Source organism: Bufo gargarizans, chromosome 3, assembly GCF_014858855.1.
Source record: "Bufo gargarizans isolate SCDJY-AF-19 chromosome 3, ASM1485885v1, whole genome shotgun sequence".
Taxonomy (NCBI): domain Eukaryota; kingdom Metazoa; phylum Chordata; class Amphibia; order Anura; family Bufonidae; genus Bufo; species Bufo gargarizans.
The window spans coordinates 243,186,999-243,213,709 of NC_058082.1; the positions used below are offsets into that span (position 1 = coordinate 243,186,999).

Below are 26,711 nucleotides of genomic sequence, written 5' to 3' on the forward strand. Positions count from 1 at the left end.
ATTATATAAAAAATCTATACCAGCTGCCTTGCTGGTGCAGATTTCACTTTTCGTACATGGACCTGCACTGTTGCATCTGATAAAGTTGGGGGACAGATTGAGACCAGAGTGTAAAATGTCACCCAATGTATTTTAGAAAGTTGCTTAACTGGGTGTTACTAGTTGGGGCGTGTCCATACACAATCAGGCCTGTGTCTAATCAGTGCTGACAGTATCACACTGTGCAGAGACATATCCTGTTAAAGGGGGTTTCCAGGAATGATTTAACATGGCCGCCATAAACCTGCGAATGTGAGCAGGACTTGTTGCTTCCACTTGCAGAGCTGCCTGGGGGGGGGGGGGATGAGGGAGTGGGGCTTCACTACACAATATGCTCTTATACTTACCTATACTACACATTGGTGCTCGTTCCTGTCAGGCTGCTCAGTTGTGATAGCCTATGGTTGGCAGGATTGCATTATTACCATCTGTTGTACGGCTGCATAGTGTGTAGTGAGGTCCAGCCTCCTCACCTGCTTAGACAGCTCTGCAACTGTTGGCAATCTGTCCAACTCACATTCTAGGACAGGTTGCTGGTAGCTATGTTAAATAATTCCCAGAGAACCCCTTTAACAAGGGGAATGATGATGCCCACGCGTCAATTTATTCATAAATTTCCAGGATGATTAACAGAAGAACTGAACAATGTCCAGTAGATGATCTGGAATTATCACTTCTACTCTAATTATTTACTGAAGCAGACATATCAAGAAAGTGCCAGGTCCTCTTTAAATAGTATGTGCAGTACCTGAAACTTTTTTCATCTTTCAGTTTTGTAATTTCATCTTGATAAGTGGGAAACTGTAAGTGGTTTGAAGACTCCAACAAAATCACCCTGTAAGAAATGAAATAGTTGGTCAGATAAATGAAATGGCATATGGTTTTTCAGAAATCTTCATTTCAACATGAAGTGATGTTCAAAGAACATGTCATGTTATTTTGACAAAACAATTCTTGGAAGATTTAGCACACGGAACCATTTACAGCTCTAAGTTCAAGATTTAAATATAGTATTTTAATAAGCCATTACATACGATATTTTTCATTTTTGCAGCTGTCAAATGGAGCTATAATGTTCTTAAGCGCCAAGGAAAATGGTTAAAATGCGTAATAATAATCAGATTAGTGGGTGTGTACATCATACCAATGTGAGCGAAATGTTCGAAAATTGTCTCCGGTACAGAATCATTTGAAAGCATTAGCATTAATATAAGGCTTGAGGGAAAGTTATGTTTTCAAAAAGGCCTTTGTGCTTTTTCAATTAGAAGTGATACAGAAAGAAATCAATTAAATGCTCCTCTTATCTTTACAGTAATATGGCGATTAAATTTTCAGATATGATAATGCATGAATATGCTAAGTATACATAACCTTAATGGCCACTACAGCATGCAAAATATTTGTAGAAGTGCTACATCATGAAATATTTTCATTACCACTCATTAACGGCTGTTCTCTCAAACAGATTTCAAATGGCTCCTAATGAGCACTAACTGCAAACGTAACACACAGAAAATATAACGCCGATGTTTAGGGAAAGCTTTTAAGACCTCTCAATGTCTTCCATGTGAATGTGAGGAAACAGCAGGTTATTTCTGTGAACAATTGAAGTCATTTATCAAAACTGTCTAAAATAGAAATTGACCGTGTTCTTCATCGCAAGAAGAGATCAGCTTTTATTCCTAAACTGCTCTGGAAAAATAAAAGCTGCGCTGTGATTGGTGCGAGGTGTGACCAGTCTTGATACATGAGGACTAATGTGTTTTGTAAGCAGAAATGTATGTGACAATAGTATTATAGGTTTGTCCTTCAAATTTAGCCTTTGGGATGTCTTTTATGGATTGTCATGTATTATCTATTAGTGAAAAACAGAGATTATGCTAGTTTGTTAGATTAGCTTTGTGTGTGTTTTTTGTGTTTCTTTTTATCAGCAGCCATCATCGGTTATGGGTTTATCGCAAAATGGTAAAAGGGCATCTGTCAGCAGATTTGTACCTATGAAACTGGCTAAACCCGTTACATGTGCGCTTGGCAGCGGACGGCATCTGTGTTGGTCCCATGTTTATATGTGCCCCCATTGCTGAGAAAATGATATTTTAATATATGCTAATACATAAACAGATGTGTCCACCCTGATCTTTCAACAAACTTCATTAACATTCAATATATTGTTGCAACATGCTAGTGAAATACTCATCAGGCTGCAATACTCCAATGTCTACTCCAAGACATAGTGGCCTAGTGCACTCCCTGCAGTGATGTCCAGATCCCTTTATAGGGGTTAAAGGGTGAATACAAGGGAACTACCATGATAAGGCCCTTAGGTTTGGCAGTAAGTCAAATATATTGGTTGGCACAATGGTCCCACACCCACTGCTGTAAAATCTTGCAATGCTCAGAGAAATTGCAAAAAGCCCAAAAGCTACCTTTAAGACTCCACAAGCTTCAGCATGTTAGGTGCTCAAGTTCAGGACAATACAATTAGAAAAAGACTGAATAAGGTTTGCTCATTTGGAATGGTTGCCAGGAGAATGGCTCTTTTTTTCTAAAGAGAATATGACAACATGGTATGCATTTGCAAAACTGCATCTGAACAAACCACAAAACGTCTGGAACAATGTTCCTTGGACAGAAAAGAGTCTCCAAGGTGGAGATGTTTGGTCCTAAAGTACAAAAACCAAGCACTGTATATTAGGGCAAACACCTTATGCCAACTATCAAGCATGCTGGTAGAAGGGTAATATTTGGGCTTGCTTTGATCCCCCATTTTGGGGAACCTTTCAGTAATTGAGTCAACCATGATCTCTTCTGTCTACCAAAGTACTCTAGAATCAAATGTGAGGCCATCGATCCAACAGCTAAAGCTTGCCTGAAACAGAGTCATGCAACAGGACATTGATTCCAAGCACACCAGCAGATATGGAATAGAATGGCTGAATAGAGAAGAGTCAAGGTGTTGCAATGGCCCAGTCATAGCCCAGACCTCAACCCCCAAAAAATGCTGTGGCGGAACCTTAAGATAGCTGTATATAAACAAATGACCACAAACCTCAACGAACTGAAGCAACATTGTAAAGAAGAGAGGGCCAAAATTTCTCCTCAACAATGTGAGATCTTACTACTTCAATTCTATACTGTTACTGTATACTAAATATAGACCCTCTATTCATTTATACTAAAGGGAGTTTTCCAGGGACATAATGTGCTTAAAAGGCCCAGAGAAGTTGAATAATGTTTTTTTTTACCCTTTCTGACCTGTTTTCTTTTTTTAATTATCATCCTGAAAATCTTCTTTTATATATGCACAAAATAACATTAAATGTTATTTTAATATAACTCGGTATGAAAAACTAGTCACTTTTATCATTTACTTTGTGTTACAAAAATGCACTATTTATGAGATTTTTTTTTTTTACTTCATTTTAATAGCAACCTCTGGTGTGTAATCAGTATAGTGATGTGCATGTCCACCTACTGGGTTGCTGTACAAGCTCAATTCCATCCCTCAACACAAGCTATATATACTGTTAGATGCTGTAACAGTTACAGGAGAGAGCTACAGAAGAAAGTGCATGCCCCTGAAAAAAGACACATCCCCTGAACAGCAACCCTTAAGAGAATCTTAAGCAATAAATGGAGAGATCTGGATCTATGTGAGGTACAGGGCTGATTCTAGCTTCGCTAGAAAAAAAAATAGCTATGCACTATGACTTTCATTTTTAACATCAATCATGGCATAACTGATAAAGTCATACAGAAAATGATTACTTAAACTTACTGCTGGTTAAAAGGGTTCTCCAAAAATTAAGAAAATGAAAATACTTCAATATTACTTAATTATAAATATATCCCAAATACCTTTCAGGTATGGGCAGCAATCATTAGGAGAAATAAAAAGGCTGCCATCCTATTAACACACACAATATCTGTCCTTATCACACAGGAGGACAAATTACTCCACAACACTGAGGTAAAGAGCTGTCTCATCCTCTACTCTGCTCTGCTTGTCAGGGATTATGATCGTGAATACAGTTTAATGTGATCTTGACCTGAATCTCTGCAGGAATTGAGTTCATTAGAAGACATAAAGTACAGAGAGGAGGGTGGGGGTAATGAGCAGCAGCACTTTTATGCAGACTCCATTACCACAGTCTGTCCTGTCTCTGTACTTTATGTCTCCTCATGAACTCCATTCCTACAGACATTCAGCTGAAGATCTTATCATCTGTATTCAGGATCATAATCCCTGACAATCGGAGCAGAGAGGCAGCTCTTTAGCTCAGTGTTCAGAAGTAATTTGTCCTGTGTGATTAGGATAGGTTTTGTGTGCACTAATAGGACGGCAGACATTTTATTTTGCCTAATGATTGCTTCCCAGAAAAAATGAGCCATTATAACTAATGAAAGGTATTTAGGAATATAATATATAATAAAGTAATATTTAAGTGTTTTCTTAATTCCCGGGGAACCCTTTTTAAGGTTGTTTTACAGGTTATTGATTCATGGGATGTATTTAGTGTTTTACACATGGCTTTCCCATTTTGGCTTAATATTTGTTGAATTAATAACTAAATGGGATCTGTTACGTGTTCTTCTTCTGAGGTTGTATTTACTTAATTTTAAGCTGTGCTGCTTGAATAGAGCTGTGTCGAGAATGCCATTGTGCATGGAAAACAATGGAGTCCACAGTGCTGAATCAACCCTGAATCCTTTGATGTGAAGAGGCAGAGGTCTGAATCCCACTTATCATAAAGTAACTGGTACTATGCTAGCACTTAATAAGATGGAAATACCCCTTTAACTGACAAAATCACCAAATAAAACAACCTGTTCCTTATTTTCAAGATTTTTTTTTATAAACTGAGAGTCCGTATCCTACATGCTGCTGTGAATCTGCCTAAATGAGATAATTTAGCTTTCATTATTGTGTTTGCTATAATAATATTTCTACAAAAGCTCCTGCTGGCATTTCTCTAGATAATATTTTTGTATCTAATTTACTTCACTACTGGACTGGAATTGGTTGTCATACAGTTCTTAATGTAGAAAAAAAGAGTGATTTATAAAGCTGAATACCATGGTTGAATATAAGAGGCATTTGTTTTACCACGCATGGATGAAAGGTAAAACCGGTTGACATTAGAACTTTTTTTTTTCACAATGACTAATTCAACTATTGCAGTTTACTTTTATGCTCTCATCTGTTATATCCATAGAGGAATACATATACGTACCTGAATTTCCCATGACGTTTGTAAGGACTTTCAACGGATAAACAGATCTTTTCCAACTCATAGCATGGAGATTCTTGCTTCAGCTGAACCTTACAGTAAATATAAGAATTCACAAACAACAGTTTATTATAACTTGTTATAGAACTGTAAAAAGATTCTGGATAGGTTATTTGGGACTGTTATCTTGAGAAGACTTATAGGCTACAACTTTGTCAACATTTCATTTTCAACAACATATAAGACATAGGACTTAAACAGCACACAGTGATCTTGAGGTTATCATTCCACTCTGTGAAAACTATTTCTAAATGTAAAATGTCATGCAGTTCTCCTTCATCACCTTCTGTTAGTGGCCACAAAGACAGAAGTAGAAGGGCAGCCAAAGAACAACTGTCAAGATACTGAAGTGAGGATAGTTAATCAATGACAAGCTATGACTCCAACTTCCGTTCATCCTCAGATTCATATTACCCTTTTCCTATCTGTAGCACACAATGGATCAGGTGACATTTACTTTACAAGTCTTCATTTTAATTGGCATATTTCTTAGTTAGTTCATATATTTGTTAGCATATGAATATCTATGTGTATACACAACATTCCATTTTATGTATTGGGTGTGCAAAATGTGATGTAACATATTCTATACTGCTTCAATTCTATACTGTCACTGTATACCAGAATATAGACCCTCTGTTTATTTATACCAAAGGGGTTTTTCAGGGACGTAATTTACAAAAGGCTAGGAAAATTGAATAATGCTTTTTTTATCCCTTTCTGACCTCTCTATTTTTTTTTTATATTGTCCTGAAAATCTTCTTTTGTATATGCACAGAATAACACGTCTGCATCATAAATGGGTTGTGCCACCATTAAATGTATTTTAATATAATCCAGCATGAAAAAATAGTCACTTTTGTCATTTACTTTGTGTTATGTTTTTATTTTTGTGTATTTTCTTTGCTTCATTATAATGGCACCCCCTGGTGTGTAATCAATATAGTTATGTGCATGCACACCTACTGAGGTGGTTGACCTAGCTCATTTCCATCCTTCAACACAAGCTATATATACTGTTAGAAGCTGTAACAGTTACAAGAGTGGGCTACAGCAGAAAGGGCATGCCACCTGAAAAAGACACAACTCCTGAGCTGCTGTCCCGAAGAAAATCTAGCAGAGAAATTGGGACAATGAATGGGAAGCTCTGGATGTACTGTATGTGAGGTAAAGGGCTCTGTTAGAAAAAAATAGCCATGCACTCTATGATATCTGATTTTCATTTTTACATCAATCATGGTATAACTTCTAATTTCTGAATACAGGCATGTAAACGCTAATTCCTCTTAAAGGGAGTCTGTCACCAGCCTGACAGGTTTTAAACCGATCACATAGTTCAGTGGGACACAAAGACATGACACAGTTGTTACCTTTGTTTCGTTTATCAGATCATCCAAATCGCCCAAAAAGTCGTTTTTATGATAAGCTAATGAGCCGCCGCAAGTGCCCAGAGGCAGAGAGTTGGCTGAAAGTGCCCAACTTCCCCCGCCTCACTCGCGCCTAACTCCGCCCCTCAGTAAGCTCAGGCCAGCCCTGTGGCTCTGTGACATCATATTTCCCTATAGGCCATTCGTGCATCGCAGAGGCACAGAGATATGTAGTGCGCATGCGTCGATTTTACGCCAGTAACTGGCGCATGCGCACTGCACATCTCTGTGCCTCTTCCCACTGTGGGCAGAACACTGTGCATACCCGGGCCCGACAGCGATGCGCAAACGGCCTATAGGGATATATGATGTCACAGAGCCACAGGGCTGGCTGAAAATTACTGAGGGGCGGAGTTAGGCGCGAATGAGCCGGGGGAACTTGGGCACTTTCAGCAAACTCTTCGCCCCTGGGCACTTGCGACGGCTGATTAGCATATCATAAAATCGACTTGTTGGGCGATTTGGATGATCTGAAAAACGAAACAAAGGTAACAACTGTGTCATGTCTTTGTGTCCCACTGAACTATGTGATCGGTTTAAAACCGGTCAGGTTGGTGACAGACTCCCTTTAATGTATTTTATACTCCAAGTAGGTCAGAACAACATACGTACAGTTGGAGCTAAATCAGTCAATCTTGATTGAAGAGAGAAAGACAACGTAGTACCGCCTGCTCCACTGATAGGCTTAGCTGCCAGTAACATGGTTGCTTCAGCTGGGTGTAAGAAGCGACTCTTATACTCTACAGTCACATCCACTTGGCTTCTGAAAAATAGTCACATTTATGTATTATTTATTATTACTATAATTCATTGTATTTTATTATTAAAATATTAAAGTCCCCTGACTGTATCTATTGCTGGTTGACTTCCCCAGGAATTGATTTTAGGGTAATTGACTGTTTCTTTACTTTATACTGTATGTGATCTTTATGTGTCTTGTATTACTGCTTAGTAAATGTTTTATTAATTTACCATTGTTTAAGCCTATGTATTCCTGTAGCTTAGAATCCACTGTAAAACAATGCCAAATGTATAGTTTAGTTATTGTCAATTATTCTACTGGATAACATTGTACCACTGACATCAAATAGTGTGCGCTAAGAGCTTCCATTACTCATTTATACCCATTTATAGTCGGTATTGTACCACTTTTATCTAGAATGACCCCCATTTCTTAGCTCTATTGTTTGCATGTATAATGGTGTGCAGCCATTTTGTTTTTTGACATCAAATAGTAGTTATTCTGTTAGAATATTTGGATTAAGAAATTATTGCTGTTTTACATTTTGCAGAATGGTATGTGCATGGTTAATGATCAGCATTTAAATGAAACACTACATGCAAAGCTTATACATTATGGAATGCCTTGTGCATGGCCTGAACAAGAAAAGCCTGATACAGGGATTCAAAGAACATCAAACAAAGAATCTCATGCATTTCAGTCCTGTTTGGACCTTTCCTAACATCACCATATCTGCATATAGGGTGACATCTATGCAGGTTCACATAGGCTCATAGCAAATAAGGGATAGAACTAGCCTGAGCTTTACTCATGGGCCACTCAAAGCTGTTTATCTGGTACATGTACCTACAGTATTGCAGCTGTGGCAGAAATCTTTAAAGAACAACTTCATAATCAAGTGCAAATAATCATAATCTCCATCCCCCCACATAATATTCACAAGCATCCAAATATTAGATCTGTGCAACCCGACAAATTATTTGAACGGTTCCAAATGTTTGTAGAATTAGCATGAAAAGAACAGTTGGCTAAAGATTTATTTGTTTTCATAACTAACTAGTATTTCTGTAGTTCCAAGAAAAAGTAATTGGCTCATGGACCCTACAGATTCATATATACTGTATTGTCAGCAAGAAAAAAAATCTCCACTGATTACTTGGAGAAAAAAGCAGCTCAATAGTGTTAATATCCAGCAAACCTCCTCAGAAATCTGCGCTTCCCTGACTCATGCATATATGTATGACGTGGAGTAGTAGGAGTTTGGCCAATCTGCCCAAAATGTACATTAGATAGTTGACAGTAGATATCTAATGTGTATATCTCTATAGGCAGATCTGCCTCTGAGAACAGTGATGTTTATGGTGGCCATTACACTTCCAAAGAAATGTTTCAGACACCACTTGCTATTTTAGCCATTCCCCGTTGACTTAAATGCGCAATGCAGCTAAAATACACTTGAAAAAAGTAACATGCTTCTTCCTAAGCGTATTTCAAAACTGCTGTGTAAAAAAAACACATGGGGGTAATTTATCATAAGGGGTATATTTGAAGTCAATTTTGCTTGAGTCTGCGTTGGAGTATGTTATGCCACAATTATCAAATGTGCCATGTTACTTGATACATTTGTCTTATACTTAAACCTAACAGTTTTGTCTAGAAAAGCTCCTCCACTTTTCCTCATTAACATAGCTAACCATGTCTACTTTTGCATCCATATTCCAAAACTAGAGTGGTGTACATTAGTGTTGATCGATCACCAAAGTGCTCGAATAGAACACTTTGGGATGCTCGGGTGCTCTACATAGCACCCAAGCACAATGGAAGTCAATGGGAGAACCCGACCATTAAACCAGGCACCCCCTACTCTAAAGAGGGGAGGGTATCTGGTTCACAGAAAAAGGTCAGAAATTGATGAAAACACCACTGAAATGGTTCGGGAACAGTATGGGGAGGATGCCTGGATGCATCTTGGACTCCCAGGTCGCTGCTGGGAACGATGTTGTCCAAGTAGTACGCCACTTTTACAGACTGACAATAATATGCACAAAACCGAAGATAAAATCGATTTTAGAGGAAAAATTGTTAGGAATCATTTTTCCATGTATATTTACTTGTATATAAAGTGCGAGTGCTGCCAAAAATTACAAGGAAGAGGCACTCCGATACAACCTGTTGTAAGGGATCATCACTTTTCGGGGGTCACACTCACAGATATCTTCGCAGACGCGGTTATAATGTCCAAACTCTTGCTTTATTTCAGACACTTCAGCATAGCAAAGATCACAAAGTCGCAGCTTCAACTTATAACGTGTGACATCCACAAAAAATAACAACAAACCCTTGCCCGGCTAGGCTCTAACTAAACACATAAACTTATCCCTGACTCAGATAGAGAGCCCTGTTCACACATGGAACACAAATGTGGCTTTCCTCAGCCATACAGTCCAGCCACCTCCAGGCTGTGACACTTCAATAATTTTAGGGGGATTGTGGTCCAGTATTCCTCCTGACTCTGGCCTCGTGATCCTTGTTTCACAGGCGTCACCGTGTCCCCCAAAGTTCAGGCTATCGCCTAGCCTCGTGGCCTCTTAGCCGACCCGGCTGAGACCACTCACACAGAGCCTCTGCTCCAGGATCACACACACTTCCCCCAGACTGACATACTGGGAGGCGCTTTATGCCGGTCTGATTGCAGCAGGCCTCAGCTGCGATCACCTCAGGTAGAAAGGAATACCCATGCTGGAAGGGTGTGGATTGGCAGATCCCACTGCCAAGCCTACCCACCAATCCAATTTAAATCCAGCCCAGAATTAATAAACAAAACTGTCTCAGCAAACTATGCTTTGCTGAGACTACTGAAACTCTCTGGATTTTAGTTGTCTCACCCATCTGAGGTACCTGAGTGGGACATACCGTACACGCCTTCCAGCACTGTTCACATTACCACACTGTATATCACATAAAGGAGGGCCTCATTCACATTGTGGTACACTCATAAAGTCTATGCACTAAGAGAAAGGGCTGCTAAAAATTACAAGGAAATGGCACTCCAATACACCCTTTATTACACATAAAGAAGGGCATCATACACACCCTTGAAAAATTATGATTGATGGCCTGCTGGTGACCCTCTAAAACATTAGGAGCAAGGGCCTGCTGGTGACCCTCTTAAACATTATGAGCCAGAGCCTGCTGCTGATCTGACCATCTAAAACATTAAGGGAGAGGGTCTGATGCTGATCTGACCATCTAAAACAATAGGTGTGAGGGTCTGCTTCTGAGCTGACCCTCTAAAACATTAGGGGTGAGAGGCTGCTGCTGATCTGACCATCTAAAACATTATGGGTGAGGGCCTGCTGGTGACCCTCTAAAACATTAGGGGGCGAGGGCCTGCTGCTGATCTGACCATCTGAAACATTAGGGGCAAGGGCCTGCTGCTGTCATGGTCCATCAGGTGACTGATGTCAGGAAATCAAGGAGATTGGCTGAGCGTGGAGGAATCTAACAGCCTCCTTGATTTCTCTTGATTCAGTGTTGATAGGGTTAATGACCACTTCCCTTTCCTCAGCTGTTGCTCAGTGGTCATCACTTCTACCCTTTATAGTCTCACCCCACTCTTCTGACTATGTGGTTGATAGCTTCATTTGGGTTTGGCTGAGCTGGTATGAGTTCCTCTCTGGTGTTCCTGTTCTTCCATCTCTACAGAAGTTAAGTGTTGCATTTGTTTGTATTTGTTATATTACCTGTTGTGGTATCTGGGCCTGAGACAGAGACTTCCATTCGTCCATCTGGGGAGGAATGGGTTGTTTCTGGTGCTATGCTTTTTCCAGGGCCTTATAGGGAAATCAGGGCCTAGGTATCCTGCTTATGAATATTCATACCTTCAAGGTCTATTCATATTGATAGGTAGTGAGGGCCCGGATTAGGTTATCTAGGAGGTGACCTGTTTCTTCCCTAGTTTCCAGGCCCAGTTACTGTTCCCCTTCCCTCCTGTGTTCAGTGTGGAGCTTCCCCCCCACACTGATCATGACAGCTTCTGATCTTACCATCTAAAACATTATGGGAGAGGGCCTGCTGGTGACCCTCTAAAACATTAGGGGCGAGAGTCTGCTGCTGAGCTGACCCTTTAAAACATTAGGGGTGAGGGTCTGCTGCTGAGCTGACCTTCTAAAACATTAGGGGCGAGGGCCTGCTGCTGATCTGACCGTCTTAAACATTATGAGCGAGGGCTTGCTGTGGATCTGACCATCTAAAACATTATGGGCGAGTGCTTGCCGCTGATCTGATCATCTAAAACATTAGGGGCGAGGGTCTGCTGCTGAGTTGACCCTCTAAAACATTAGGGATGAGTGCCTGCTGCTGATATGACCACCTAAAACATTAGGAGTGAGGGCCTTCTGCTAATCTGACCATCCAAAACATTAGGAGTGAGGGTCAGCTGCTGAGCAGACCCTCTAAAACATTAGGGGAGAGGGCCTGCTGCTGATCTGACCATCTAAAACATTAGGGGTGAGGGCCTGCTGCTGAGCTGACCCTCTAAAACATTAGGGGCGAGGGCATGCTGCTGATCTGACCATCTAAAACATTATGGGCGAGGGCCTGCTGGTTACCCTCTAAAACATTAGGGGTGAGGGTCTGCTGCTTAGCTGACCCTCTAAAACAGGACGAGAAAAGAAAGAGTTAACCATATACCCATTTTTGTGCTGATCTGACCATCTAAAACATTATGGGCGAGTGCTTGCCGCTGATCTGATCATCTAAAACATTAGGGGTGAGGGCCTGCTGTTGAGCTGACCCTCTAGAACATTAGGGGCGAGGGCCTGCTGCTAATCTGACCATCTAAAACATTATGGGCGAGGGCTTGCTGTGGATCTGACCATCTAAAACATTATGTGCGAGTGATTGCCGCTGAGCTGACCCTCTAGAACATTAGGGGTGAAGGCCTGCTGCTGATCTGACCATCTAAAACATTAGGAGTAAGGGTCTGCTGCTGAGCTGACCCTCTAAAACATTAGGGGTGAGTGCCTGCTGCTGATATGACCACCTAAAACATTAGGGATGAGGGCCTGCTGCTGAGCTGACCCTCTAAAACATTATGGGCGAGGGCTTGCTAGTGACCCTCTAAAACATTCGGGGCAAGGGTCTGATGCTGAGCTGACCCTATAAAACAATAGGGGTGAGGACCGCTGATCTGATCATCTAAAACATTAGGGGCGAGGGCCTGCTGCTGAGCTGACCATCTAAAACATTATGGGCGAGGGCTTGCTGTGGATCTGACCATCTAAAACATTATGGGCGAGTGCTTGCCGCTGATCTGATCATCTAAAACATTAGGAGCGAGGGCCTGCTGCTGAGCTGACCCTCTAGAACATTAGGGGCGAAGGCCTGCTGCTGATCTGACCATCTAAAACATTAGGAGTGAGGGTCTGCTGCTGAGCAGACCCTCTAAAACATTAGGGGAGAGGGCCTGCTGTTGATCTGACCATCTAAAACATTAGGGGTGAGGGCCTGCTGCTGAGCTGACCCTCTAAAACAATGTGGGTGAGGGCTTGCTGGTGACCCTCTAAAACATTAGGGGTAAGGCCCTCCAGCTGTTGTAAAACTACAACTCCCAGCATGCCTGAACAGTCTACAGTTTTCAGCCTACAGTAGGGTATTGTAGGAGTTGTAGTTTTACAACAGATGGAGGGCCGCAGGTTGAGCATGCCTGCTCTAAAACATTAGGGGCGAGGGCCTGCTGCTGATCTGACCATCTAAAACATTATGGGCGAGGGCCTACTGGTGACCCTCTAAAACATTAGGGGTGAGGGTCTGCTGCTTAGCTGACCCTCTAAAAAAGGACGAGAAAAGGAAGATTGAACCATATACCCATTTTTGTGGTGGAAGGAGTGCATGGGAATACAGCGTATTCAATACACCATAAAAGCCACATTTAGAGTGCCTTTATGTTCAGCCGCTTTCCTCTGGTGGAGTAGAGAAGTCAGGGTCAATCCATCCCTTGTTCATTTTGATAAGAGTCAAACTTAGCATTTTCAGTTGACAGGCGGATGCGCTTATCAGTTATTATGCCCCCAGCAGCACTAAATACCCGCTATGACAAAACGCTGGCGGCAGGGCAGGCCAGCACCATGTGGAATGTGGAGTTCCAGCGCGTGCTCACGTCGCACAACAGTCAGTGAGCTGGCAATTGCAAGTGCTGCTGCAGCGTTGCCAGACCAGCGGCAGCTGTAGATGACTTTCGGAAATTGGCACACACGCGGCGCACCTTCACCAATAGCTTAGGCAAATTTGGGTAGGTTTTGAGAAACCACTGAATCACTAAGTTGAACACGTGGGCTAGGCATGGTTGGGTATTTGTGCTTTCGTTTAAAGGCCTGGGGTATGGACATCTGTATGCTGCACTAGGACACAGAAGTGGATGTGCTAGATGATGGTGCTTGCGAAGGTCCAGGTGCAGGGCGGGATGCATCCGGGCCTGCGTCTTGGGCAGGGGATTGGCCAGCACGTAACACAGGGGAAGAGGAGGCAGTGGTGTGACCCGCAGACACTGATTGTGGACCCAGGAGATCGGCCCACCTATTAGGGTGCTTTTTTATGCCATGTGGTGGATCATGCTGGTGGTGGTGAGGTTGCTAGTGTTCACGCCCCTGCTCATTTTGGTACGGAACTGGTCGCAAATGACAATTCTTTTATCGTCCGCACTTGCCTCAAAAAAGCGCCAGACTGCGGAACACCTATCCCTTGGCAAGTGAGAGTGCCACAAGGGGGTGCTCCGGGAAACAGTTGTGGGCCTGTTTGGTGTGGCCCGCCTTCTCCCTTTTGCCACCCCACTGCCTCTTACAGCCTGTTGCGGTGCTGCGGATCCCTCCCCCTCTGTACTGTTGTTCTCGCTCGGCTTGCCACCTTCCCAGGTTGGGTCAGTGACTTTATTGTCCACCACCTCCTCTTCCACTTCCTCACTCTGGTCATCCTCCTGACTTGTTGACCTAACAACAACCTCACTTATTTACAACTGTGTCTCATCCTCATCATGAACCTCTTGAGACACTAATTGCGGTTGACTTATTGGCAACTGTGTCTCATGATCATCATCCACCTTGTTAAACACTAATTGCCATTCCCCACCGTCATCTTTTCCTGACTGTGGATGTGAGTTTGGGAATCAGTGCACAAGATCTCCTCATTTCTCTCTTCAAGCAGGCTTGGCGAGAGGGCCAAATCAAGGAATGGCGATGGATGGCTCCTTGGAATATCTGAGTGTAGGATCACTTGTTTTCCAAGACTCTCCATGGTGGGAGGAAGAAGGATAAGGGTGAGGATTCTGTTAACAAACTCTTGGCTACTGAGACTGGACTTTGTGGAAGACAGGGTGGTGCTTAAACGATTGGAAGCATTATCTGCTGCAATCCAACCGACCACCTGGTTACACTGGTGTGACTTCGAGAGTAGTGTCCTGCGCTGCCTTGCAAACTGGGACATGAAGCTAGGTATCGTGGTTGAGTGTTTCTTGTGCTCTGGCAGCAGGCACAGTTTGACTGCGCCCAGGGCCATGGCCTCTGTGTGCACGATCAGCAGCGCGGCCACTTCCCCGTCCCTTACTGCTCACCTTGAGCATATTAAATGGTATATATGCTTGCAAGTATGTCACACGTACAGTAGCGCAGGTTTTGTAAGTGTATGCGCAAATAAATTAAACTGAATGTCACAGATATTTAGGATGTGCAAACATTATACAGGAGATGTAGCACAGATAATGTCGCTGTCACCAGCGGTGAAAAAAATAAACTGAATGTCACTAATATTTAGGATGTGCAAACATTATACAGGAGATGTAGCGCAGATAATGTCGCTGTCACCAGCGGCGAAAAAATTAATCTGAATGTCACAAATATTTAGGATGTGCAAACGTTATACAGAACATGTAGCGCATGTAATGTTGCTGTCACCAGCAGCAAAAAAATTTAACTGAATGTCACTGATATTTAGGATGCGCAAACATTATACTGGAGATTTAGCGCAGGTAATGTTGCTGTAAGCAGCGGCCAAACAATTGTGCTGAATGTCAGATATTTAGGATGCGGAGATGTAGCAGAGGTTGTGTCACTGTCAGCAGCGGACAAACAATTGCACGCAATTAAGCACAGGTTGCGCTAATAATATATATTGCAGCCAGATAAAACAATAGTCCTTAAAAGGGCTTTGGGTCTCTAACACCTTTCAACACTAAACGCTTGCCTAAAAAAATAAACCAATTCCTGTCCCTACACTATCTACTGCAGCTCTCCCTGACTAAGACTGAGCCGAACCAACATGGCTACGGCATTACAGTGAGTGCCAGTACTTCCCTGCAAGTATATTGGCTGTGTAGTAGCCAGCAAACGTGCGGGGAAGAGACTCGAGCATCGCGCTAGAGCACACACGGTGTTCAGCCAAACACCGCGATGAGCCGAGCATCGCGATGCTCGAGTCAAAATGGTGTTCGGACGTGCATGCTCGCCCAACACTAGTGTACATCTGCAAAAAGTTGGAAAAATGTTGTGCCAGCAAGTGCAAAATGTCGCAAAAGGCTTATTTTGCGACTTTTTAAAGCCAGAATTCTGGAGTGAAGATACTGTATATCTGCCACAGAGGGTCAAGTTTTTTTCCCATTAAAGTCAAAGGGAAGCTGTTCATAGCGTTTTTAATGCAGATTATGCTGTGTAAAATGGCCGTTTTACATGGCGTAATCCATGGCAGATTTAAGCCATGTGAATATACTGTAGCTTGACTACCACTTGACATTTGCCAGCTGGAGAAACAAGTATTGGGCATGATGTCTTTTAACATACCTGTTCTTTTGCTGCTCTGGCAAATCAGCACTGGCAGAGGCAGAGCCACTTATCTCACCTAAGCAGCCAATCTGAGCATGCATGTTTGTAGGGAAGTCAAAGGAGAGGTGTTTTGTGTATTGCCTACTTAACACTTCACCTTCCAAAAAACTTCCTCCCATGCTGATTACAATCCAAAGGGTATGTTAACATTGATTTTCTTCCATCCTTTATTTGTCAGATGAATAACTGATTACAATTCATAGGCCACCAGCATGTGATCTATAAACATTACACAGAAGCCACTATTTCTTCATAGTTTAAAAGCAAGATACATTCTTTTTTATATTCTATATTGCTTTGATGAGCAGCAGTTCTTGGTGCAAAGCCAGCAACGCAGGCAGCTTCCGCTAGAAAAGTCATTACTCTCTCAGCAGTATTTCCATGATGAGCTCAGTCCCAGGAGAGATAAACATTAAAGTAAGTCATAAAAAATGATTCAAGTTTTTGACCTCTACATGTAAAAATTTTATCTTATTCATTTATTGCATATAGAAACCCTAAAATTGCAAGTGGAATTTTTTTTTAAATCATCGTCCACAACAATCTTCCACAACAATATATCAGCAGATTCATGGTACCCCAAAGAAGGCACTGTGAAATATTGACAGGCTTCCTCATTGCAAAAAAAAATAAAATTTACACAATTTAAAGTGTTGTCCAGTTTCAGGAGGAAAACGAACAAGACATGTAATCCACCTGCCATAAAGAATAGAACTTACTTGACAGCTCCCACAGCGCTGCTCTGGCTCTCACCCGATGGCAGCGGTAGTATCATGTGGACAATATGTGACTGCCAGCTCCAGGTTCATGTGGGCCCTTGGGCGATAAGGCCTCAGTGGGCCCCCTGGTGGCATTTTGAACAACACACGAGGCAATAAAACTGCATGTATTAGGCTACTTTCACACTAGCGTTCGGGCGGATCCGTTCTGAACGGATCCGCCCATAATAATGCAGACGGAGGCTCCGTTCAGAACGGATCCGTCTGCATTATATTAGCAAAAAAAAGCTAAGTGTGAAAATAGCCTGGGACGGATCCGTCCAGACTTTCAATGTAAAGTCAATGGGGGACGGATCCGCTTGAAGATTGAGCCACATTGTGGCATCTTCAAACGGATCCGTCCCCATTGACTTACATTGTAAGTCTGGACGGATCCGCACGCCTCCGCACGGCCAGGCGGACACCCGAACGCTGCAAGCAGCGTTCAGCTGTCCGCCTGTCCGTGCGGAGGCGAGCGGAGCGGAGGCTGAACGCCGCCAGACTGATGCAGTCTGAGCGGATCCGCCTCCATTCAGACTGCATCAGGGCTGGACGGCTGCGTTCGGGTCCGCTCGTGAGCTCCTTCAAACGGAGCTCACGAACGGAAACCCGAACGCTAGTGTGAAAGCAGCCTTATATATGGTGCCAAATACAATGGACACAGTGGATATACTGTATGTGAATCAATCCTTATGCCTACCTCTCATTATTGATTACCACAGGACTGTACTGGTAGAGAGTATGGCAGAGAACTACAAGGCTCAGCATGTCCAGCCTGTGTCATTACTGATTACCAGAGGACAGTACTGGTGGATAGTGTAGCAGAGAAGTTAACTGCTATACTATCCATCAGTACTGTGCTCTGGTAATCAAAATTGACAGCCTGCACATGCTGAGCTTTGTAGTTCTCTGCTCTTATGCTCCCTTCTAGTACTGTCCTGTGGTAATCAATACTGACAGCCTAGACATTCTGAGCCTGGTAGTTCTTTGCCCTTTTACTCCTTCCCAGTACTGTCCTCTGGTAATCAGTAATGACAGACTGGACATGCTAAGCCTTGTAGTTCTCTGCTATACTATCTATCAGTACTGTCCTCTGGTAATCAGTAATGACACAGACTGGACATTCTGAGCCTTGTAGTTCTCTGCCCTTATACTCCTTCCCAGTACTGTCCTCTGGTAATCAGTAATGGCAGACTGGACATGCTGAGCTTTGTAGTTCTCTGCTCTTATGCTCCCTCCTAGTTCAGTTCTCTGGTAATCAGTAATGACAAAGGCTGGACATTCAGAGTCTTATAGTTATTTGCCCTTACACTCCTTTCCAGTACTGTTGTCTGGTAATCAGTAATGGCAGACTGGACATGCCGAACCTTGCAGTTCTCTGTCCTTATACTCCTTCCCAGTACTGTCCTCTGGTAATCAGTCATGAAAGACTGGACATGCTGAGCCTTGTAGTTCTCTGCTATACTTTCTATCAGTACTGTCATCTGGTAATCAGTAATGACACAGGCTGGACATACTGAGCCTTGTAGTTCTCTGCCCTTATACTCCTTCCCAGTACTGTCCTCTGGTAATCAGTGATTACAGACTGGACATGCTGAGCCTTATAGTTCTCTACCAGAGGACAGTACTGGGAAGAAGTATAAGGGCAGAAAACTACAAGGCTCAGCATGTCCAGTCTGTCATTACTGATTACCAGAGGACAGTACTGTGAAGGAGTATAAGGGCAGAGAACTACAAGGCTCAGCATGTCCAGTCTGTCATTACTGATTACCAGAGGACAGTACTGGGAAGGAGTATAAGAGCAATCAGTAATGACAGACTGGACATGCTGAGCCTTGTAGTTCTCTGCCCTTATACTATTTCCCAGTACTGTCCTCTAGTAATCAGTAATGACAGACTGGACATGCTAAGCCTTGTAGTTCTCTGCTATACTATCTATCAGTACTGTCCTGATAATCAATAATGACAGGCTGCTGAGGATGGACATGCTGAGCCTTGTAGTTCTCTGCCCTTATACTATTTCCCAGTACTGTCCTCTAGTAATCAGTAATGACAGACTGGACATGCTGAGCCTTGTAGTTCTCTCAGAGTACTACAAGGCTCAGCATGTCCAGTCTGTCATTACTGATTACCAGGTGACAGTACTGGAAAGGAGTATTACGGCAGAGAACCACAAGGCTCAGAATGTCCAGCCTGTGTCATTACTGATTACCAGAGGACAGTACTGATAGATAGTATAGCAGAGAACTACAAGGCTTAGCATGTCCAGTCTGTCATTACTGATTACTAGAGGACAGTACTGGGAAATAGTATAAGGGCAGAGAACTACAAGACTCAGCATGTCCAGTCTGTCATTACTGATTGCCCTTATACTCCTTCCCAGCACTGTCCTCTGGTAATTAGTAATGACAGACTGGACATGCTGAGCCTTGTAGTTCTCTGCCGTTATACTCCTTTCCAGTACTGTCATCTGGTAATCAGTAATGACAGACTGGACATGCTGAGCCTTATAGTACTCCGAGAGAACTACAAGGATCAGCATGTCCATCCTCAGCAGCCTGTCATTTTTAATAACAGAGGACAGTACTGGAAAGGAGTATAAGGCCAGAGAACTAGGCTCAGCAATAGCATGTCAGTGCAACTAAGGCTTAGCAAAGAGAGAACTACAAGTCTGTGTGTGAAACCAGTTAGTTACCCACACTTCCGTCCCTTACAGCCCAGCTCCGCGCCACACACTGTTAAGCCCTGCCCCCTCATGTGACTGGTCGCCTGATCATAATAACACTCCTGGTCTCTTCGGCTGCTATGCTGTCTTCTTCTAATAAGCTCCACCTCTGCCCCTGCTGTGATCCGTCCTCCTCCTCAGTATGTAATCTGTCTGTGCCATGTAAATTACTGCTGATCCCACTCACTCACGCACAGACGCTCCACAGGCCTGGAGATCCTGTGCAGTGACATCATGCTTGGCAGCGGTATGATGTTTAAAGGGACCACGGTGGTCGCAATTTTGAAGTGAGGAAACGAGTGAGCCCCCTAAGGAAGAGTGGGCCCAGCACTTGCCCGGGTATGCTGGGTGCTGACGCCGCCCTGGCTGCAGCCAATCATTGGCCTCAGCAGTGCACCAAAGCAGTGGTTACACCTTGTAGACATGACATTACTGCTGCAGCAGGATATACACAGCTCTGCCAAAAGAACAAAAGCAATGATGTAGGATCTGTTGGGAAAGTAAACATCTATTATTTTATGTAGGCAGATTACAAGTGCTGTCCGATTTCCTCCTCAAACAGTACAACTCATTTAAGATAAAACATATTGGGAGATTTCCTTAGCAACTGCAATACAATTCTGCCTTAATTAGCACCTAAAAGCTGACATACATGTTTTTCACGTTTATTATGTGTTTTGATATTTGGGCCTCAAACAAAAGGATTGGTTTCGCATTAAGAGGGCAAGGCTTAAGTTGCACCAATGTGTGCCAAAATCGCACCAAAATTTTTGGGGTGCACCAAGTAGTTCAACCAACAGGTGCTGAAAACTTAAAGGGAACCTGTCACCGGGATTTTGTGTATAGAGCTGAGGACATGGGTTGCTAGATGGCCGCTAGCACATCCACAATACCCAGTCCCCATAGCTCTGTGTGCTTTTATTGTGTAAAAAAAAAACGATTTTATACACATGCAAATTAACCTGAGATGAGCCCTGTCCCTGACTCAACTCACATACAGGACTCATCTCAGGTTAATTTGCATATGTATCAAATTGTTTTTTTCACACAATAAAAGCACACAGAGCTACGGGGACTGGGTATTGCGGATGTGCTAGCAGCCATCTAACAACCCATGTCCTCATCTCTATACACAAAATCCCGGTGACAGGTCCCCTTTAAATAAAATTTCTAGCCGTACAAAATTAGGATATGTTCTATTTTTTTGCAGAACGGAAATACGGACATACGGAAATGGAATGCACACGGAATAACTTCTGTTTTTTTGCGAACCCATTGAAATGAATGGTTCCGCATACGGTCCGCAAAAAAGTCGGAACGGACATGGAAAGAAAATACTTTCGTGTGCATGAGCCCTTAGAAAGAGTCAGGCACAAAGAGAAGTGTCCACTGGATGCCCCCCACCCAGCTTCTCTCTGCCGGTGGCCCCTTGATTGTTAGGTCTTTCCCTATACACAAACATTTTTTCATGCATGACATGCAAAATATTCTAAAGCCCTTTTCTAGATGAGAAAATGACCTATTGTTTAAATCACATGTTACTTTTTTGTTTTTTACATTTTTTGGTGAGTTATTATTATTTTTTTCCACGTCACTATATTTAAAAAAAATGTATTGAAAGTATATAATTCTGCAATTTCCACATTGGCCACTAGATCTAATAATAGATATGGATAACATAGGATCCACCATTCACAATAGGTGATTACACAGTTTTTCAGCTCCCTCCTGATTTCTGCACAGGTCACAGAGCACGCTCTCCCATAGAAGTCAATAAGGGCAGCTAACATCTATTGTATCTATGACCCATGTAGCTGCTCTCAAAAGACAGGAAGTGTTAACATATTTTAGGCCTAGTGGCCAGTGTGAAAATTGCAAGATTATATACATTCTCTTTTTCAAATAGTGACATAAAAAAATTAAAAAAACACCAAAAATGTGATCGAAATATTTTCTGATTACACAATCCCTTTAAGAAAATGGACAAACTAACCAAATTGAAAATGTCGCTTTGCTACCTTTTTTACTATGTGCATCTGTGTAAATGTGACTGTTTAATTAAAGGGAACCTGTCACACAGAACATGTATCTGAGCTGCAGACCTCCTGTTATAGAGCAGGAGGAGCTGAGCAGATTGACACATAGCTTAATGGGATTCATTCGAATTCCTGCTCATCCTAGGCTTTGAAGTCAAGGAGGCGGTCCTATCAGTGATTAATTAATTATAGGACCGCCTCCTGGACGTCAAAAACCAAAGTGAGCAGAAATACAACTTTTACTGAATATTTTCCCGCAAACGATGTATCAATCTGCTCAGCTTCTCCTGCTCTATAACATGGTGCTTGTGGATTATTTTGCATTTTCATGATGACAGGTTCCCTTTAAGTAACATAATATAGTAAATATGATAACTATTTCAGCCATGACTTACTTGAGATTAACCCTTGATATATAAAAAAAGACTTTAGCAATACACACACAGTAGACATCCTGTTTAGGCTGCCTGCCAGCGACGTGAAATGACTTTTATAGTGCTTCTAAGCATTTGAGGACAACTCATAAAATATGTTGATACGTCTTATGACAGGAGTTCCATTCTACCATCAGTCATCATGCTGAGTGGAAGGACTGAGATCGGTTACAATGAAATGGTCAAATCAGCGACGCTGTTCCTGTAATATAGAATCTAATGCCAGCCTGGAACCAATTTGAATGTTTTGTTACTCTCCCGCTGGAAACAGCCCAAATGGAAATACAGTACATCAAAAAGCATTTAACTGTAATAAAAGGCTGTGCAGTGCAGCAATTCTGCATGCATCACCAACAGTTCAAATCATTTTCCCTCTATTTCTTCTGCCAAATTAGCGATGACATTTTGTAATGGCAGTTAAAGAGGAAAAGAGTTTTCTTCCAAAACTATAAGGTGCTGATAACGCACTGAAATGGAAAGAAGGAAACAAGCAAGGTATTAACTTGTCAAAAATGCGAGCTGTTATTTTAAATTATATTATGATTGGATTCAAAATTCATTACTGACAAGTAAGTGTGAGTAAATGCACAGTCTGCAGATCGTCTCAAAGTACACAGCATTAAGGTGAGGCAATAACGCAATCAATAACGGACTCATTACATTCATTATTACAGTTTGCCAGAATCCCAAAATTGAGTATGAAGGCTGTCTATCCAAGCTTAGCCGCCATCTTAGGTAATTATTCCCAAGGTCAAGTAGTTAATCGCCCACTTACAGCCGGTTCAGACCTGAGCGTACTGACCTGAGCGCTGTGTATGCGCGATTCTCCGGCGTCTCACATACGCGGCTCCGGTAGTATGCGAACGCCCATTGTCGCGCGTTCCCGGAAGTCTATGTACGGGAACGCGCGACAAGACGCCCCAAAGAAGCTCCTGTACTTCTTGGGGCGTCGGGCGTTTTACAGCGCGATCGTATGCGCTGTAAAACGCTCAGGTGAGAACCATTCCCATAGGGAATCATTGGTTCTTGCCTGTTGAGCGTTTTACAGCGCGTAGGAACGCGCTGTAAAACGCTCAGTTCTGAACCCAGCCTCAGGCTGTGTTCATACCTGAGCGTTCGGGATGGAGCGCTCTTTATGCGCGATTGTATGCGCGTTTACAATCGCGGCTCCGGAACAAGCGAACGCCCATTGTCGCGCGTTCCCGGAAGTCTATGTACGCCCCAAAGAAGCTCAAGAACTTTTTTGAGCGTAGGGCGTTTTTCAGCGCATTCAAACACGCTGTAAAACGCTCAAGCGAGAACCAGGGCCATAGGGAAGCATTGGTTTTCATGTGTTGAGCGTTTTACAGCACGTTTGAACGCGCTGTAAAACGCTCAAGTGTGAACCCAGCCTTACTGCTGACAATGACAACTTACAGTTGGCAATCTTTACTTTGGATGGAATCACTAGGATTTCAGTAATATTCAACAATATCATACAAAAAAAGAAGAAGGCAGCTCTCACCTATGTCCTCTTCCCACGAGCACGGACGTAGTGCCTGGTTTGCACTATAGGTAAACCTCAAAAAAGCTTGTCAAGTCCAGCTCAGGTGTACAAGATGAAAACTTTATTCCAACGGCTATTAAAAACTTGCGGTACACACAGATGTGTTACGCGTTTCAGACCATTATCAATCTAGGTCCTTCATCATGACATGGTCTGAAACGCGTAACATATCTGTGTGTACCGCAAGTTTTTAATAGCCGTTGGAATAAAGTTTTCATCTTGTACACCTGAGCTGGACTTGACCAGCTTTTTCAAGGTCAACAATATCATACAATGCAGTTAGTTCCTGGGATCATCCCAAACCTGATTGTACCAGCAGCCTCCACTGAACACGACAGGGAACACGAGCACATGTGCAGAGCTGAGCGCAGTGCAGCTCAATGGAGGCCGCCCATGGATGGATCAGGGCACATGACCCTCCATCAGGTGCCATATTGGGACAAAAACATTGCACAGAAAGGGATGACGATTGGGATAAGCCATCAAGCAGCTGTTTTCAAAGCAAGGAATCAGCGCAGATGTTCTTTATACATTATATTACTTTTAGCAAATTTTGGCAAATACCAGTAATTAGAGTGGCCTACCCTTTTAATCACTGTTTCTTCAGCCTCATGAACTGTATATACTTACTAGTTCAATTAATCACAAATCATTCAGTAGTTTGTGAATTGCAATGGCCTCCTATTATGGCGCATGCGAACAATAATATTACGGCTCAATATAAACTATAACAATGTAGGGCACTTATTAAAGTCTATGGGGCCCTACTGGGTGCCTACGAACCCCCAATTTCATATGGAGTCATACAAAGGTATTCTCAAAGAAAAATTACAGCTCCATCGAATGCTGTATAATGAAAGTGCTATCCGTTTTTTGTAGGGGGTGTATCATAGTAGTATGGAGCTATGGAAATTTCAAATGGCCTATGCATTCCTTTAGTTTAGGCTACATGCACACGAACGGTGTTTGTTTTCGTGTCTGTTCCGTTTTTTGTTTTTTTTGCGGATAGGATGTAAACCCATTCATTTCAATGGGTCCGCAAAAAATGCAGACAGCACACCGTGTGCTGTCCGTATCCGTATGTCCGTTCCATAGCCCCGCCAAAAAAAAAATGTCCTATTTTTGTCCGTTTTAGGCATTGTTACAATGGATCCACAAAATAAAAACGGATGGCATATGGATGTCATTAGTTTTTTTTTGCAGATCCACAATTTGCGGACCGCAAAACACATACGGTCGTGTGCATGTAGCCTTATTATCAGGATAGCATCTTTCATTTAGAATTCCCTGCCAATGCATACTATGCATGTCCTCATATAGCTGTAAGCCACTTACGCAACGTATACAGGTGCATATCAATAAATTGGAATATCATCAAAAAGTTAATTTATTTCACTTACACAATTCAAAAAGGGAAGGTCTTATATAGACTCATTACACACACAGTGTTCTATTTTAAGCATTTATTTCTTTTAATGTTGATGATTATGGCTTACAGCTAATAAAAACCCAAAAGTCAGTAACTCAGAAAATTAGAATATTATATAAGACCAATAAAAAAATATATGTACAGTATATGCACTCAATACTTGGTCAGGGCTCCTTTTGCATGACCTATGGCATCAATGCTGTGTGGCATGGAGGTGATCAGCCTGTTGTACTGCTGAGGTGTGACAGAAGACCAGGATGCTTTGATAGCGGCTTTCAGCTCATCTGCAATGTTGGGTCTTGTTCTCTCATATTCCCCTTGACAATAACCCATAGATTCTCTATGCATGCACTGCTTTAGGTCAGGCGAGTTTGCTGGCCAATCAAGCACAGTGATACCATTGTTATTAAACCAGGTATAGGTCATTTTTGCAGTGTGGGCAGATGCCAAGTCCTGATAGAAATGGAAATCAGCATCTCCATAAAACCTGTCAGCAGAGGGAAGCATTAAGTGCTCAAAAATTTCCTGGTAGAGGTCAACGCTGACTTTGGATTTGATATAACACAGTGGACCAACACCAGCAAATTACATGGCTCTCCAAACTATCATTGACTGTGTAAACTTCACATGGACCTCAAGGAACTTGTATTATGTGCCTCTCTACTCTTCCTCCAGACTCTGGCACCTTGGTTTCCAAGTGAAATGCAGAATTTACTTTCATCTGAAAAGAGAACTGTGGAACACTGAGCAACAGTCCAATCCTTTTTCTCCTTAGCCCAGGTAAGAGGCTTCTGACGTGAATAGCTTGAGACAAGGAATGTGACAGTTGTAGCCCATGTCCTGGATACGTCCATGTGCGGTGGCTTTTGAAGCACTGACTCCAGTCGCAGTCCAACCCTTGCGAATTTCCTCCAAATTCTTGACTGGCATTTTCTTGTTCCTTGTTGTTTGTGCACCTTTTCTACTACACTTTTTCCTATTAATATGCTTGTATACAAGCACTCTTGACAATGTCTAGTCTTCATCATGATTGTGTAGCCTACTGAACCAGTGACCATTTAAAGGCTTGGGAAACCTTTGCAGATATTGTATATTGATTAGCTGATTAGAGTGTGACACTGAGTCTACAATATTGAACTTTTTCACAATATTCTCATTTTCTGAGATACTGACTTTTGAGTTTCCATTATCTAAGCCATAATCATCAACATTAAAAGAAATAAACACTTGAAAAGCTTACTATGCATGCAATGAATCTATATGCGTTTACATTTTTGAATTAAATTACTAAAATATATTAACCTTTTGATGATATTTGAATTTATTGAGATGCACCTGTAGTCTGTGAATGTGACACAGATTACACACTGTGTTAAATGGAGTCTGTCATTATAAACATTTTGTGGAGCGGTGA

The 26,711-nt window shown here is 42.4% G+C and overlaps 1 protein-coding gene across 1 annotated transcript in view; it reads right to left on the reverse strand.

The window, feature by feature from the left end:
- The window catches only part of CFAP47 (cilia and flagella associated protein 47), a 465,875-nt gene that overhangs the window by 279,470 nt on the left and 159,694 nt on the right, over positions 1-26,711 (reverse strand). Inside the window, exons 32-34 of the mRNA XM_044285568.1 lie at positions 7,370-7,520; positions 5,274-5,362; positions 788-874 (exon numbers count right to left, since the gene is read on the reverse strand). Coding sequence (XP_044141503.1) covers positions 788-874; positions 5,274-5,362; positions 7,370-7,520 — 327 coding nt within the window. The remainder of the gene's footprint in view (positions 1-787; positions 875-5,273; positions 5,363-7,369; positions 7,521-26,711) is intronic.